The 16,649-nt window shown below is 41.4% G+C and overlaps 1 protein-coding gene across 4 annotated transcripts in view; it reads right to left on the reverse strand.

Annotated features, from left to right (window-relative positions):
• Positions 1-976: 976 nt before the first annotated feature.
• The window catches only part of SMAD4 (SMAD family member 4), a 29,153-nt gene continuing 13,480 nt past the window's right edge, over positions 977-16,649 (reverse strand). For 2 of the 4 annotated variants that reach the window (XM_055698753.1, XM_055698754.1), the window contains 8 exons: positions 16,338-16,553; positions 14,424-14,543; positions 14,182-14,292; positions 12,319-12,369; positions 10,036-10,219; positions 8,871-9,039; positions 7,454-7,592; positions 977-6,159 (listed from right to left, as the gene is read on the reverse strand). In XM_055698753.1, the coding sequence (XP_055554728.1) occupies positions 5,948-6,159; positions 7,454-7,592; positions 8,871-9,039; positions 10,036-10,219; positions 12,319-12,369; positions 14,182-14,292; positions 14,424-14,543; positions 16,338-16,553 (1,202 nt within the window). In that variant the 3' untranslated portion in view covers positions 977-5,947. The remainder of the gene's footprint in view (positions 6,160-7,453; positions 7,593-8,870; positions 9,040-10,035; positions 10,220-12,318; positions 12,370-14,181; positions 14,293-14,423; positions 14,544-16,337; positions 16,554-16,649) is intronic. The other 2 variants (XM_055698756.1, XM_055698755.1) reach the window with 2 other exon arrangements.

Here is a 16,649-nt window from a genome sequence, read left to right on the forward strand (position 1 = left end):
CTCCTCCACGGGAGCCACATGCCCACGGCTCTGGTTCTGCGGCAGGTATTAAACAAACACCCCAAACCCAAACCGTTTAGGTTTTGCAGGATTTCACGTTGCCGCAGCTCGCTGTGCCAGGCTGGCACAGTCCTGCCCCCGCCACCCTCCATCCCAGGGCAGGTTGGGCTCCAGGAGCCAAGTAAACGTGAAGCCGGGCGGCTGCGCTGCAGCTCAAGGGGTGTCACCCCCCCGGGATGGCGCAAGGGCCTCGCAGCCACCCCGGCCATCTGCTCCCTCCAACTGCCAGCAGCAGCGGAGCGTGAATACCGTTAACATACGAGCTATTGAGGGAGGGTCACAGTGCGAGCAAGCACTGGTGACGTTAACAGTACATACAACCCCCCGCCATCGCCAGCTTTGCGCGGGCCACAGCTGAGGAGCGGGACCAGCGGGGCATTGGCGGGCTCTGGGCACGGCGTCGGCCGGAGCAAGGCTATGGCTGAGGCTGAAAGAGGGATCTTGCCACCGGCATGCGCTGCTCGGGCTCAGCTGCATCCCCCCCGGCCTGCACAGCATCGCTCTATCGCCACGCATGGCTGCCGAGACCTGGTAGTAGCTCCAGTCCCTGGTCCTTGCTCCGAGGCTGCAACACACAGAGCTCAGCTGGTGGATTAAAAAAATATAATTTCCATTAATACAAACACCCACAAAACTGCCATGTCCCACCAGCTTCAGACAGCCTGGTACCTGCCTGCCTTCACGTGCTCGGGAGAGGCTACCACACCGGATGCTGCACTTGGCTTTGGGGTCACTGTTGGTGGCACCCAAGCGGCTGACACATGGCACCATGAGAAGAGGATGCTGTGAACCTGCAGCCTTGCCCCAAGGAGCTCTCCCAGCCCCCACACCATCCGAGACCACAGCTAGCAGTGCTGCCAGCCAGCCAGAAACAGGGTCAAAGCTGTCCGCTGCACAAAATAAAGAAGCCAAAGACTCAGATCTTTACCTTTTTTAATCAAAAACATACTCTGTTACAGAATTTCAGGAAAGTTAACTACAGTATATTATCCACAAACTAGGTCTAATGAAAAACATACAATAAGCTACAAAGGAACTACTGGGAATTCTGTTGACCACTTATCAAAAGGCAATGGCTAAAAGAAGAAACACTTAACTAGGCTTTCATGCTCAAAAAACCCTCTCGCAGCAAGTTTTGGGTTACGGGTAATTCGCAGCTCTCAATCCAGCTGAATCACAACTTTGTGGTGCTACCAAACTGCACCAAAAAGACACAGAAAAAGGTACTGGAGCAAGAAAGCATTAGGTGATTTTGGTGAGCTTGAAAGAATTAAGTCCTGTAAATTTAGGAGCGGCACAGCGCTCAGAAGGCACAACAGCAGCCAACAGGACAAAAACTTCTCGAGATTTTGTTGGCGGTAGTTCTGCTTTCCGCCAGGTCTCACCAAGTGAAACTTCCGCAGTGCTGGAAAGTCAAGTCACTTCTTGAGGACCTCGGCAGCATCGTACGCAGCAGATTCAACTTGACCTGGCTGCACCTCCCAGATCGTTTTCAGAAACACATGATCTTTGGCTTTGCAGGCAGATGACACAACGCAAGGACACGTACAGCATCCAGCTCCTACGTGACTGGTGGGGAAGTGCTTTCCGTTGGCTCATCTCCCTGCCCGGCACTGAAGTGCGACTAGGCGCATCAGGAGTAGATGCAACCAGCTTAGTGCTCGTGAATAATGCACATGCCTACGACGGGCAAGCTGCAAATCTCAGTCACAAGAACAGCACCGTGATCCTCAAAAACCTGTCACCAGTCATGGAAACACTCATCAGCAGGACCAGGCAAGACCATGACCTTCAATGTTTAAGCCTTAACTTAAAAAACGGAAAGGAAGTAACTGCTCAAAAATTGTGTCCTTAAGAACACCTGACAACCAAGCATCTTGTAATTTTATAGAGCAGATGCTAAGTAGCATGGGGCGTGACAGGAGAAGGCAGGGGGGGGAGGAAAGAGGATTTCCTAAATGAAGTCTGAATCCCACTTAGAGGAAGACCCATCTGGCTGTCTTTAACTGGTTGCATTAAAGATGTGACCAGCAATCCCAGTCACTCTGTGTAGCAGAGTAAAAATGCAAATTGAGGAGACAGTCCTTTCTAAAGCGCTTACTCTTCAAAGAAGAGATTAAAGGTGTCTCAATAAAGACTACCAGCAAGACGTAAACAACATTCAAAGAGTTCAGAGGCAGAAGCCCCCCCAGATACACTGGCACAGGAATTTTTTAATGGATCCTAGTAAAAGAATTGAGGCAGTCGTTCCTGAGCTACGCAGAGAGGACGCTGTCGTCTTTAGAAGTGTCACAAGAAGTAAGATGGTCTCAAAGTTAAGGCACAGGAGTTGGACACAGGTTCAATGACTACTGCTGCTACAAGACCTCTTTTGTGACTGGGGGAGACCGTCATCTCCTTTAGGTCCCTCTCTGTAAAGCAGCCAGAGTATTTCCCAGGTCTTCAGTATGCTAGAGCCGTTAATGAAGTTATTGACGTCACAGCCAGGGGGTCTGGGTCCCTGAGCACATCGCTCTCATCAAGCCCAGTAAAGCCACATCTCGGAACAACCATTTCTAACCAGCACCGTGTAGCGCTTACGGCTCCTTCTAAGGGTTTCCCATTAGAATTCTTTTAAATATTTTTGAAACCACGCCAGCGAAAAGGTTTCCTCTCCTACATCTCTTATCCCGTCAACTTCAAATGCCCTTGCTTTCAAAACTAACAATAACACAGCTAAAGCCATCTAAACCCTGTGGTGCTAAACCCAACTCTCCAGAACATGAAGTGAAATTACAAGGCACTCCAGCTCCAATGCTTTTTTTGAGGAGCACACGTGTAACCACGGGTGAGAAACACAAGGGTAATTACTCCAGCGAAAGAACGAAGCAGAACAGACCCGGGAACAGGAGCACAAGCTAGAGTTTGCTAGCTGAAAAAAATACTTGTTGAATTCACCGACTCTGAGACATTTGGAGCTGAAGAGGAGGCGCGATTCTGGCATTCTTGACATCCCTGCCTACAGCACGTATGGGGATCGTCACGGCTGTCAAGCAGCTGTAGCTCTTTTTTGAATCTCAGAAAAAGACATAAATGCAAGACTGTCAAAGATTCAATGTGCTGCTGCTGAAGGGTTTCCAATCCATTATGCGCTGCCTTTTATGCCCTGTCACAAGAAATAAAAGTACAAAAATTAAGTTAAAGGCATATTAAAAACTAAGAACGAGTCTCTCGTTTTGCCCTTTAACAGTTATGACTGCATCTTATCAGTAACTGTCTAGTGGATAAGATGAGCGCCATTTCAGCATTTTTACTGCCTCACACGATATTCAGATTACTCCTGATGTGGAGCCTGCGCCTTCTTGGTTCCGATAAACTCAACCGATGTTCTTTTGTTGTTCCATTCAGAAAGTTTTTAGCCATCTAAATACTACATTATAGGTACCATTCACTGTAGGTAGAGACTTCAGGAGACTTGCAAAACATCTGCCAAAAACACCCCAGTCTTAATAGCTGAATTCTTTCAGGCTGCAATCCAGGCAGGAACACCAACAGGCAGAAGCAATCTGTTACTGTTATCAGAGTTCGGCACAATTCAAAAATAAGAAACTGGTACAGAGGGTTTTCTGTGAAGTATCCACACACAGATCAGACACCCACCAAGATAAGCATCTTGCAAACCCGCAAAGCTAAATAGGGAGTAAGCTCAGGGACTCCTAATCAAAAGAACAGTCTGTTACAAGCAGTTTGTCCGTCGGAAGGCCAGACGCCTCCCAAGGCCGAGGCACCTTGAAACGAGCAGTAAGAGCAGGGCAGACAATTCAAAAGGGGGTTGGCAAGAAGAACATGTAGTCAGGCTTTTCATTTCTTCCCCCCAATCAAGCTTTCTGTTATGGATGAAGCATAACTGAGCTGCTGGTTAATAAGCTTCTCTGAGGATGTAGCCAGAATCCTCTACTGAAAGCGTTCCTCAAGAACCTGAAGCTTGCTTTTCAGACAAACTAGATCATTAGGAGTGAAAGGAAAACAAAAAAAGTTTTAAACTAAAGGCCTTGAGAAAAAGAAATGTGATTTTTCCAAATATCAAGGAGTCACCACATAAGAGGGGGGAAAAGATGACTGATCTCATTAGGAGTTAGTCTGAAGAAGGCAACAACTGTTAATGAAAACACGGAGAAAAGTCATGCAGTCTTCTGTGCTTCCACGCCTAAGACAGAAACAATGACCACTGACATCTTCAGTAGGAATTTCAGCAGATGGGGGAAGCAATACCTAAACACTGTGTTCAGAGCCCTCTACAGATTCCTGAAACTATGCAAGAAGCTTGGCAAAAAGCCTCCGAATAATCTCTTCCAAGATTTCTACTTAGGTTAACCACTACAGCTGCACTGCCAGGTCGGCTCAGTACAGCACGGCAGGCAGACCAAACTGGCAGCGCTTGAAGGACCGAAGCTGGTGTCTACGTACTTCTAAGCCTGTTTAACTAAGCTCCGACTCCCTACACACAGGCCGAAAAAGCAGGAATTCCTGCTCCCTCTTCATACCCCAGCAAACAGCCGAAACAGATATCCTTAGGACACGCTTTTAGTGAGAAGCAGGGAGTAAGAAAAATGAGAGTTGCTTCCTGGCAATTCAAACCAACAAAAAATCCTACCACTATTGGCTGCTGCTGGTCTTGCAAAGTGAAATAATCCATCAAGTCAAGATCAATGATTTCAAGGTGCAGAATTACATAATAGAAGCAAACTAAATTTATAAAAATCAGGGTTTTCATAGTTTTATTTATACTACTAACTAGAGAGAAAGCATACATATTGTATCTGTCATACAGTCAATACATCTGCATTTTGTTTTCTACTATAAATTCTCTATACAAAGTCATTGCCAATTGATACGGTCATTGATGGCATAGGGCTTAAAATAACCAAGAGGTATAAAAACAAGTTTGCCATCTTGCCCTGAGTGGAAATGGTGAACAGATACAAAAACTGGATCCTAAATATCGATGTAATATTATACATGATTTAATGGTATATGCAAGTAAAAAGAGTCATGCAAGTTTTTTAAAATACCTGCCAAGTTTTACTTGAGTAAAATCATAGAAGTCAGTAGTAGTTATGAAAATATGTTCCTGCCATTAGGTACTCATTATGCATTTTCAGTGGCAACTTTGCAGACTGGGTATTTCATGTTATACTTAAACTGAGTGCCAGCACTGAAAGTATCCATTTCCTTTAGTGTTTTAAAACTCACGTGTCTATATAAATAAAAATCTAAGATATCTTTTTTTTTTAAAAACTAGTGAAGGAAAAGCCACATTTCTTTTCCTTGCTATTTTTAATCAATGCCAACAACGTACGTCTCGTCCCTCACTTTTTGGCAGCTTCTAGGTTTTAATCTGGAAAAATCATAACAAGATAGTCAACAAAATAAAGAAGTCTTCTGTTAACTATTGTTCCCTAAAAAGAACATCACAAATCAGCTGGAATTTTAAAGTTGCTATAAGGTAAATGTTTTTAACTATTAGAAGGAATTTTCAGATATAAATATATATAATATATATTCTGCATACAAAAGGCTCCTGTGAGGCTTATCACCAAGGTGCCACAATAGAGAAGGAAAGTTTCAAAGGGAACAAACCCAATACTGTAAAGTCTCTATAAGGCGTTTACCTTCCACTTTAAGCCCTGTATTATGACAGTTAAGTTCTGAAAATAACTGAAATCCAAATTCTGCATGTTCAGTCTCTTTCTGCTAAGAGCAAGGCGGCAAACACATTTTTAAAACCTGGTTTTAGAAGATTAAGCAGAACAAAAGTAAAATATATCTTCAGGTTATAAACAGAAATGTATTTTACAATCCACCATCCTCACAATATAATGGCCCACAGCAGTGCAGCAGAGGGATCTCAGTCTAAAGGTTGTGGGTCTGCAATAGGCATGGTATGAAGTACTTCATCTAGAAGCTGGAGGGCACGGTGTAAGTGAATTTCAATCCAGCACGGTGTCTCTTTGATGCTCTGTCTTGGGTAATCAGGTCCCCAACCTTTTACAAAACTCATCCTGAGTATGCATAAGCGGCGGAGGTCATCTACACCGATTCCAGCAGCAGCAGACAAACCTAAACAGGAGAGGTTTCACGTAAGCGTTCTTTTATCATCTGGTTTGTTTAGCCATTCCTGTCTGCTCGGCTCTCTCTTCATGTACAGCTTCCCCTCTCACCACAGCAAAGGCCAATCCACATTTCTAGATCTCTGCTACAATGAACGCAGCGATTACTCTGCGTTTCTTCCAATTAATTTTTTTCTCATCATTCTGCAATCTTGAAAGTGTTCTGAAATATAAAACTCCTTATAATAAAGCAGACATGGTGAAACCCAATGTCTTATATGATAACAACGCGCACAAACCTTATTTAAGAAACACAGTCAAAAAATACTTATTCCTGAGGTTTGCAAAAATGCTGCATTTTTAGTGTAAGAACTGTGACTGACCACCTGCAGGAAACTGGATGAACTAATTACATTGCTTGCATCTAATAAAATAAAAAAGATGAATACAGCTGGCAAACTTCAGATTGCAAGTATGATTAAGAAAAAATTTAAATACATCCTTCAAAATGCCTTCAGCAATATGCAGGACAGCTGGAGAGTCACATGGCAACACAAGAAATCCAGAAAACACTAGGGCACATAAAGCAGTCTGAGACATGTAGGTACTTACACTTTTAGAAATACTTGGGTACAATTTCAAGGATCTAGAATTTAGTAACTAAGAAAACTCTAGCCCAGAATAATAATTAAAAAAAAAAAAAAAAAGGAAAGAGAAACTCACGCTCTCTTCTTCCTCTTCTCAAGAACTGTAATACTAACTTCTATACCTAGTCAAGGACTTTGTTGCCCAGCAAACCCTATTGTTTTGAGTAACATTTTTATGAGCTTAGATCTCAAAGATCATTTTTCAAGCTTGGGATAAGCAGCCAAAAGTATCTCTGCTTAAACTCTGTTTTATTTATTTAAAAGGTTATGCTTGTAAAGAATATTTATTTAAATAATTTAAAAAAATTATTTATTTACAAGGTTATGCTATCTGACCTTGTATAGAACATGTTTTCTGTTGTACTGCAACACTTCTTGCAGTACAGTAAGTACCCGCTTTCATATCCAGCGTTCCCTGAAGGCTACAGAGTGAAAACTCAGAGTGAAAACTGGTGTGTGGAGCAGTAACAAACCGAATGAATACAGACTTACTTCAATGCCACCCCCGCCCCATCTCACCCCAATCTTACTACTTCATTCCAAGTTAGCTTGCACCATTGCAGGGGCGATGGGTGGATGGGTGCGGTTATGAGGAGAGCTGTGTTGTTTGTTTTCAGGTAAGGAAAAAAGAGGAGACCAATCAGTTAATGTACTTACTAATGGCTGGGGCTATTCCACCTACTGATCCTGGTCCAGGGATGTTTCCTGCTACTGCTGCAGCTTGAGCAGCAGCGGCAGCTTGCGCCGTGGCAGCCTGCTGTTGCATCTGACGATGACACTGGCGTAAATCAAACACCTTAAAAAAACCCAACAAAACAAAACCAACCTGAACTATGTAGACTTACCAAAATCAAGGAAGGAAAGAATTCCTCAGCTCCCATCCCCAATAATCTGGACCTCTCTGCTCGCCCAAAGCAACTTCTGCGGTCTCATCATGCACTTGGATAAAAGCAAGCCTTCCCTGTTTTGCTTAATTTCTAACAGAAACAGTCCATTAAAGCTGTTTCTGAAGAAACTCTTCTCATATGATGTTACTACCACCAGCAATACCAGAACCCGGCTGAGCTGAGCAGGTTCAAGCATACTCTATGTGGAACTGACTGGAGGACCACAGTCTGAAGAATGCCACAGGCTGATATAATCCCAGCTTCTTAGTTAAATCCCAGGATCTCCAGAAAAACAGGCACATAAATAAAAATGGGAGCCACCAAATCCTGCTTAACTTTGTCAGACTTTATTCTTTTTCACTGCGTTACTCAAGTATGTCAGTCTCTTTAAAAGAAATACCAATAATTGATAAAGTTTCAGCAGCTAGGTTTCAGGTTGGTAGCATTTTCTATCTTTGTGATCACGCTCGGCAGTAATATCTACAGAAACTCTGTTCTCATACTAGAAAGCTCAGGCACAGAAGTCAGTGGGGTTTCTTTCACCTTCATTACACGATTTGTCTGCAAAGCTGAGGATTAAAAAACCCCAAAATAAAAAAAAACACTGTAAACTTCAAGCAGTTTATCTCTAATTCAAGAATTATTTTTCACAAGTGTGATTTGCCGTAAATAAAGCTTCAAATCTGGCAGAGGCATGTCCAAGTAAGAACCTCCCAAAAATCATTTGTTTCCATGCAACTTTCTGCAACCTCTAGATCACTTCACATTCGTTAACACTAACACACACTTTACACTTCTACTGCATTTATACACACTTTCCCAATTTTTCTTATTTTGGAGAGAAAGTAAAGAAACAGATAACCTATGCTAAAAATTTTAGTAGCACTTAATTTAAAACTCTAAGGCTAAAAGTAGAAAGAACTGCTATCAAGACTGTTTGTGACAAAATACAAAATCAGTTTCTTTCATAGTATCTAGATGATACTTAAAAGTTTAGAGTAATTTTAAAAAGTCATCTTAAGTGACTTGTCAAATGGAGTATATTGGTTTTTTATAAGGAAAACCAAAAGGAAAGTGACATTTATGTCGGGTGCCTCATAGCTTCCCTAACATTTACACAACACTTCTACAAGAACCAAATGTATGCTATTTCCCCCACAATTTTCATCTAGGAACATCAAACCAACCTTTATATATGCACTTGGGTATATCTTGTGAACAGCATCCCCTGGTGCACGCCCTGCTTCTCTGTCCAGGTAGTAACTCTGAACGAAGACTGCATGGTCACTGAGGCATCGCACCCACACGTCACCTTCTCCTTTGCACTCCAACTGCACCCCTTTACCTATGTGCAACCTTAAAAAGAAAAACAGTTCCAATGCACCTGTGTGTACATACTGTAAATGAGACCTTTACTAAATAAACCATGAACAATTTTCCAGCACTCAGTCAGCGGTGCTGTCTTAATTTACGCTCCACTCATACAAGGACCTGAAATTGTAGTTATTATCTTAGGTGTAAGTCAGTACATAGTCACACAAAATCTGTAAAGTAAAAAGCCATCTGTAATACCACGTAAAGAGCTGTGAGAAACACAGAATGCAGAAGCAATGATTTTTGAGTAGCAGCTACTGTACTCATTGACAATATAGAGCTGGGATGCCAAACACATTCAGTTCTGTTCAGAAGTGTGAAATCCCACAAGTATTCTAGTATAGAAACATAGTATTGAAAATCTAGTACAGAACTAGTACATACACAAAACCACATTTTAATGCAGAACTGTATGTTCGTTTGAATCTCATTACAGCAATCTAACATTTTGATCACCACAATGCAACGTTCCTGAAGACGTGGAATCATTTTCCTCCTCTTTTGTTTCAAAGAGGGAAAAAAAGCATTGCAAGATTGCTTCGGTTCTCTATGCTTCCACATCAAAGCCCAGCCCACGGATGGCGAGAATGAATGAAAATCCACTAGCTCTTTATCAACCTTCCTTCGCTCCTCTGACAAATTGATATATTGCAGTTATTCTCACATCACTCTCTGGTGTGGAGAGCTAATATTCAGCTTGCATACATAATGGCACGAGTTGCTAATTTTATCCTTGAAGGTGCAGCCTTTGAAAGCCAAGAAAAGCAATGCACTACTGCAAAGCACCGAAAGTCTTTGTCACACAGTCCACATTTTGAATGCATTACAGTTGTGGCCTAGAAAGATACACTCTGCTACACTTAATTCAAAGAAACATACCAGACTTGTCATTTCAAAAGGGAGGCACACACTGAAGGCAAAACCAAATGATTATCAAATACCACAGAGAGCTGGGGGCTCTGGGGATTGGCAGAATACCTTGCTCTTTCAATGGCTTCTGTTCTATGCACGTTGGAAAGCTGGCCCAGGCAAAAACGGTCTCCTCCAGAAGGATCCACATATCCATCAACCGTAACGATCGGACAGCTTGAAGGGACCTTAAATGTTTCTCCAACTTGCACGTCCATTTCAAAATATGCGATTGAACACCAATATTCTGGAGCTAAAGAATATATACAATTAACTGCCTGAAAGGCGCACCCACCCACCCCAAAACCCATTCCAGACAATCAATTAAGTCTGCCGCAAATCCATTTATCATAAGCAAGTTCAGATAGAAACAGACATGTCTGCTAGCACAGAGAAACACCACATGCTACAACAAACACGGGCTTGTCATTTTTTTTTGAGCACACATCATCACAAGGATTTGTTGTAGTTGAGATCTTTTAAGTCTTTGAACTGTTTATAATTCCAGTTAGATTTTGCAAGCTATCTGCATTCCCACACCTTGTAGCTCGATTTCGCCCTCCTTTAGCGTAAAGGAGTAATACATACACATGTCTACTCATGGCTAGGCAGATATAAACTAACCCTGAAACAGATCTGGTTTAGGATACAAGAGTAACCACCTCCCAGGTGAAAGCAGTTTTCTCTATCCTCCCTGCAAAGCAAACCAGATTTGGAAAGCAGGGCAATGGGGGAAAAATATCAAAGATCACACACTTGATCTTGTCTGCACACAAGAAAGTCAGTAATGGGATAAAACAAGGAAGTAGATAAAACAAGGAAGAAGAACAAAGTGGCATGTTATAATAGCAAAGAGGCGCCTTTTAACTCATACCATTTTAAAAACAGGCTACAAAGGAAAGATGGTACTTAGAAGAAGCTACCATGTGAGGAAGGGAAATCCTGACTCCCTAGAGCATGCTGCTGAAGCCCAAACACTTCAAATAAGCAAGGAAACCTGATAAAGCACACGAAGTGATTTTGTACATGTGTGTCTGCTGTTTGTGTGCTACCTGGGAGTAACTGGCTTGTCCAGCCGTCTGCAGGGTTTGTTGTGCATGCTTTTAAGAAGAGTTTCTCTCTTCAGACACAGTAAAACCTGAAGTTGCCACAGGCTTAAGTCACTGGGGATTTCAGGACTCAGCACCTTTGCTGACTACAAGGGCCAATTTCCACAAAACAGTAACACAGCTGACACTGAAGCAGCTTGTTGGGAAGGGCAAAGAAAATCAGGACTACAGTGTACTCAAAACAGGGGAAACAGAAGAGCAAACATGACAGGACCTAAATGCCACAGCCTGATAAGCCAACAGGAAAAAAAGTTCTGCCAGTGCCGTAAGTGGTCCTCATTCATTACAAACAGCAGCACCCAACAGCACACCTACTTGTCTTAAACCGTTGTTCTGTTTTCATTAGAAAAGAATAAACCTGTGCCTGAATTGCTTTAAGTTTTTTATCTTCACATAAATACTCATGTCTGTGAGGACTGAATAGGGTGAGACCAATAGGTGAATCAATAGGGTGAAAGAGACACACCAAATAATACAAAATACAGTTTAGCTACAGTTCAGTTCGGCCAGCAATTAACAACCGTTTATTTCTGGTACTGTCACTGGCCAATGAATAAACAAGTTAAAACTTTTAGGTTCTTCAACTGTGCAGCTCTCCCTATGCAGGCAATAGCTTTGCTGTTGTTAAAATCAGAATACCACCTCACACCTGCAGTGGAGCTAGCTTGTACCACAAGACCAGACCCACTTAGTTCCATGAACTGCTACCATTAATGAAGACTCCTGAAAAGCAAGCTTCTGCGCAAAGCTCCGAAGAGGAATTTAGCTCCAAAAATGCTAAGGGCAATAACTGTCTTTCAGGGTATCTGGTTGTCACAATGGACTTCTAGATTACAGATCCAAGAGGGCTTTGGCGTGACCTAAGCTCCATGACATTTCTAAGATGGCAAAAATTTGTACAACTTCAGGCAACCTACAAAGTTTAGAATCGAGGACATTCAGAGTTCAGTCACCTCCAAGGTAGGCACCAGCTCAGAGTGGGTTTGAGGATTGCAATCTTAAGCTGCAAACTGAATATAATTTAGATGCCTGTGTCACCATTCCAAAAGAGATGTCTGAATTCAAAAGACCACATCACAAAATGGTTCCTCTCCTTTTGTCCCATTTTGAATGCGTATAATTCATGAATTCATAAATCTCATGAATTTCAGAGTACTTTATACCAAGAAAAAAAACATCAGAACTGACAACAGAAATTTATTCATTTCCATGATATTAACATTATATGTTAGATTTTACTCACCAGGATGATTTGATATAGGTGGCTGGAATGCAAGTTCATTGTGAACTGGCCCTTTAAAAGAAAACATGCAATTCGTTTTACAGGAGGAAAAATAAGGTTTCCTTTCTTGTTTTCCTATGAAAAAAAGACTTGTGAGGATGCCAGATGCTATAAATCCCAGTAATTTCAGAATCAACTGGCCAAAACTGACGGGGGAGAATGATGCCCACAGAAGAACTACACTCTTAACAGGTTTTCTAAAAATTCAGTTGAGTTGGGTAGAGCAACGAGCTCCATTAGTATCCCAGGAACAAAGGCCACATGCTGCCCAAGCCAGACCCAGCTCTGGGAGAGAGCAGAAACCAGATGTAGTATGGAGATGTAACGGAATTAGGACTTAGGCTTCACATGTACCCCAAGTTGGACAAGGAGAGAAGCACTGTATAGAGGTGAGTCACACGTATCAGCTAGAAACCACGCTTCATTAGTTTCATCGATCACAGAACAAGTTGCCCAGCGTGCTGTGGACTTGACCAAAAGAAATACTACCTGAAGATGGAAAAAAGCCCTAGAGAACTCATTTTCTAAAGAAAAAAAATACTGAATACAGTCCTGTTATCAGTCAGTTTATTCCCTCTGCTTTTATAAACTAACTAGGTCCCTTACAGGCTGCAGAGAACAAGGAAAGACTTAAACACAGTATTGTAAGGAACAGCAGCTTTCACAACAAGATGTCAAAAAAGGCACAATGTTGGTAGGTGTCAAAACATGCAACTTTCCAAAGCGAGAAATGGCAACTGCCAAGAAAAGCTCTATGCGGTATCACCAGCCAGTTACAAATATTAATTATGGAAAGAAACATGCACTGAGAAACGTTTATAGAGTATCTACACCACCACTGGAAGTTTTTTTTACATTCTGGTATTTCTAACAAATAAGATAAGTGGGATACTAACAAGAAAATAACAAAACTTAATAACCGTATCTAATCCACAATTTTCTTGATACAAGCTGAAAAGTCATACTAACATTAACTCACAGTATGTTCTCCCCTCCACTAATAACAACTGTTGCAAACAGGTGATCTGCTTAACTACTGTATTAGGAAATAAAGAAACATTCTAGATTTTTGCCTCAAAATTTAGAAAATCTTTAGTTTGGGTGGGGTTTTTTTTGCATCATATTCTTACAATGCACATAACATACTAGACACAGCAGAAATCTGACCACCTTTGTTTTTTGCCTTCCCATCTTAAGAGGTTGTGGTTCTACTTCGCAGATGAAAAAGATTTTCAAGTTTGTGTGCCAAATGTACTCATGAACCAGGCTGTGGCAAAACCCCTTCACTGAGAAGTACTTTACTGCACGAGCTGTCACAAAGTTGTTTTAAACTGGCTGGTGTACCTGGACACACATCTTCCAAAGCTTAAGGGAGATTTTTACCTCATTAACACATGACTTCAAAATTTCTAGAAAATAAAAACAGCCAGGAGCTTCCACATTTTGAAAGAAAACGTTCTAAACAACACATTCTAAATCAACTTCCTTTTCTGCAAAGGAAATATTTACTCTAAGATTGCAAAGCTTTAAAAACAGGTTCAGAAAGGAAAGGCTAGTTTTGTTAGGTATAGTAAGACATCTATAATATAGATGGCATCACTATAGCTTTCCAAATTTCCAACCTCTGCTGCTTTAAGGGAGGCAAGTCCATCAAGCTCTTTTATTTACCTGTCAGAATATACTAAACAAGTAATGGTAGTTCTGTAACAAAAACCAACAACAACAAAAAAAAGGATTTGGGGTTAAAGAATAATCACAAATGAGCCCTCACCGTTCACCAAAACTGAAAACGAATTGAGTGATTTGGAAGTGTGCACTACTTACAGTAATGTCCAGGATGCATAGGTGGATGATGCTGAAGATGGCCATTCTGGTGGTGAGGTATGGTAGGCGTGTAGGCTGCCGTCCGACTTCCAGTCCAAGTTGTAGTACTGTCTAGAAAAAGAAAGGAGCAGTTGGTTTTTAAGGGAGTTTTTCCGCATCTCACTTCTAATCCTCTATTTCTCCTGAACATTTGGAAACTGGTTTTAGAAAACTAAGAAGAGTGCACATATGTATATACTCACTGTGATGGTAAGTAGCTGGCTGAGCTGTAAACCCATTCTGCTGAGTTCCTGGCTGAGGCCCTGAAGCAATCTGTAAGAGTCCATCACTATGGCTACCTGTCAATATACTGGTAGGTTGACCTGGTAAAAGAACACACTACCTATTCATGAACGTTCCAAAATTTGAATTAAGAAGAGCTCAGCACTACTGGGTAGGAAAATACACCCAACTAAGGGCACTGCAATACACAGTTCCTACAAGTCTGGTTTCAATACTTTTTTTCCACCCACCAGAGTGTCCTAGGAAACTTGAAGCAAGATGCTCTGCATCAGCTAATTTTGACTCTGACACCCTTAATATTTTAGGAGTAGAAGTATGCAGAGAACTCTGTTTATCAACCACACCTTTGTTCTGTTTGCATCTCATTTTCTGATTTGAAAGGAAAGCAGAAGAGATGTCACAGGTTTTACTGAATAACATAGCTGGAGTAGATTTGGTATGAATCCAAACAGGCCAATGGCAGGTCCAACAAGTTGCTTTTTTTCAGCATAACAACTGTTCCTAAGGAGGACACTCGCTTAAATTTATGTTCCTCCAAAACATACTGAACAGTACTTGGTTTTTTTGGAATAGAGTTGCATACATCACTGGACTCCTTCCTGAGAAAGTCACTAGGATTATTTTTTTTTTTCCTCCCAAGTAAGTATTTCAAGAATTGTCTAAGCTTTAAAGTAAAACTACAGATATTTCAGAACAGGTTAACGGAATTTGATTTTAAAAGGCTTCAGCTCAGCCATTAACACTAAACTGATCAGCAGTTTCACAAGTACACTTGCACTCTCAAACTGGTGTGGCTAGCAGAATTTAACACGTTGAGAACTTGAATTATAACCTAAAAATGAGCTTTTTTTCCTGTCTACTTGGCTCCAACAATTATAGCACTGATGAGAAAAAGTTACTGACTATAAACTGTTGTGCAAAGGCAAAACAATTAAACCACCTATCCTTTTTTCTCTGCTTGAGACAAATACAGACATTGTATCTCAGCTTGGCAAAACCATCATTAGTCTCAGCAAAAAAGGTTGTCAACTAAAATTAAAGAACATTATCAAAACACCACACCACCATAATTCAAATTTGATAACACGAAGTTCGTTATATTCACATGTCTTTTGATATTAAAGTGACAAAGACTATGTGAAACCCCTCCAAAACTTCATGGTTTCCCTACGCTGGGGCTGCAGGATACTGCGTACCTAAGTGCTTTACTGTCCTGCTGGAGTGAAGTGTGAGGTTTGCTATGTTTGATATTGGTAAACCAGACTCTTCCACTTGGACCAGATACACACAGAGAAGAAAAACTTCAACGCAGCACTCCAACGGACTCATGAAAATATTAATTAAGGCTGTTCCTTTGGTGGTACAGTGGGCCATTATAAAAATGATCAAGTTAAAACTGGAAGACTCATTTTGTCAGCTGTGGAACACTAAAGAGCTGCCTGAAAACCTCTCAACACTGCCACCTTAGAGTATATCTGTTTGTTGTCCTGCTTGCTGTTTTAATAAAATAAAATTCTTCATTCCTACAGCAATTATTCCAGTAATAGCCACAATGTTTTGTCAGTGGTCAACTGTTTTAACATTGGATCACTGAACCTTGGGCATATCCACAACAGTCTTGTAACACTCACATAGTGTAAACCCCACTGAAAAAAGACTGGGTCACCAGGAAAAGTTACTCCAGTTCTGCTCCGAGTTAAAACCGTATGTTAACACTTACAAGACTGTCTAGATCATATTGCCACAGACTTTATCAGCATAGCACCGCAGCAGCACAGTTCCACTGCAAGATCTACTTTGGCAAAAATGAGTAGTTATCTTTGAGCTTTCCTATTTTCACAATTTAGGATTTCATATAATCTCAAAGATCTTACTTGTTGAAGCCACAGGAATGTTGGGAAAATTAGTGGTGCTGGTAGTGCTAGCCTCAGTAGGAGCTAACATGGCTGGGGTGCTATAAGGCTCTGTAGATGCCCTGTTACTTGGTGGGTGCTGGATGGTTTGGACTGAATGGCCTTCAGCAGAAGACAATGATGGCTGCCCCTCATAGTCATGAACGTATTCGTCTTTCACCAACATGCTTGATGGAGCTGTGAAGAAGCAAACGGTTAAACAGTATTTTCAGGATTTCACTACAATTGCACTGCTACTTTCAAGCAATAACAACGCTATTGAAACTACTGGGA

This window comes from Falco cherrug, chromosome Z (genome assembly GCF_023634085.1).
Source record: "Falco cherrug isolate bFalChe1 chromosome Z, bFalChe1.pri, whole genome shotgun sequence".
Taxonomy (NCBI): Eukaryota; Metazoa; Chordata; class Aves; order Falconiformes; family Falconidae; genus Falco; species Falco cherrug.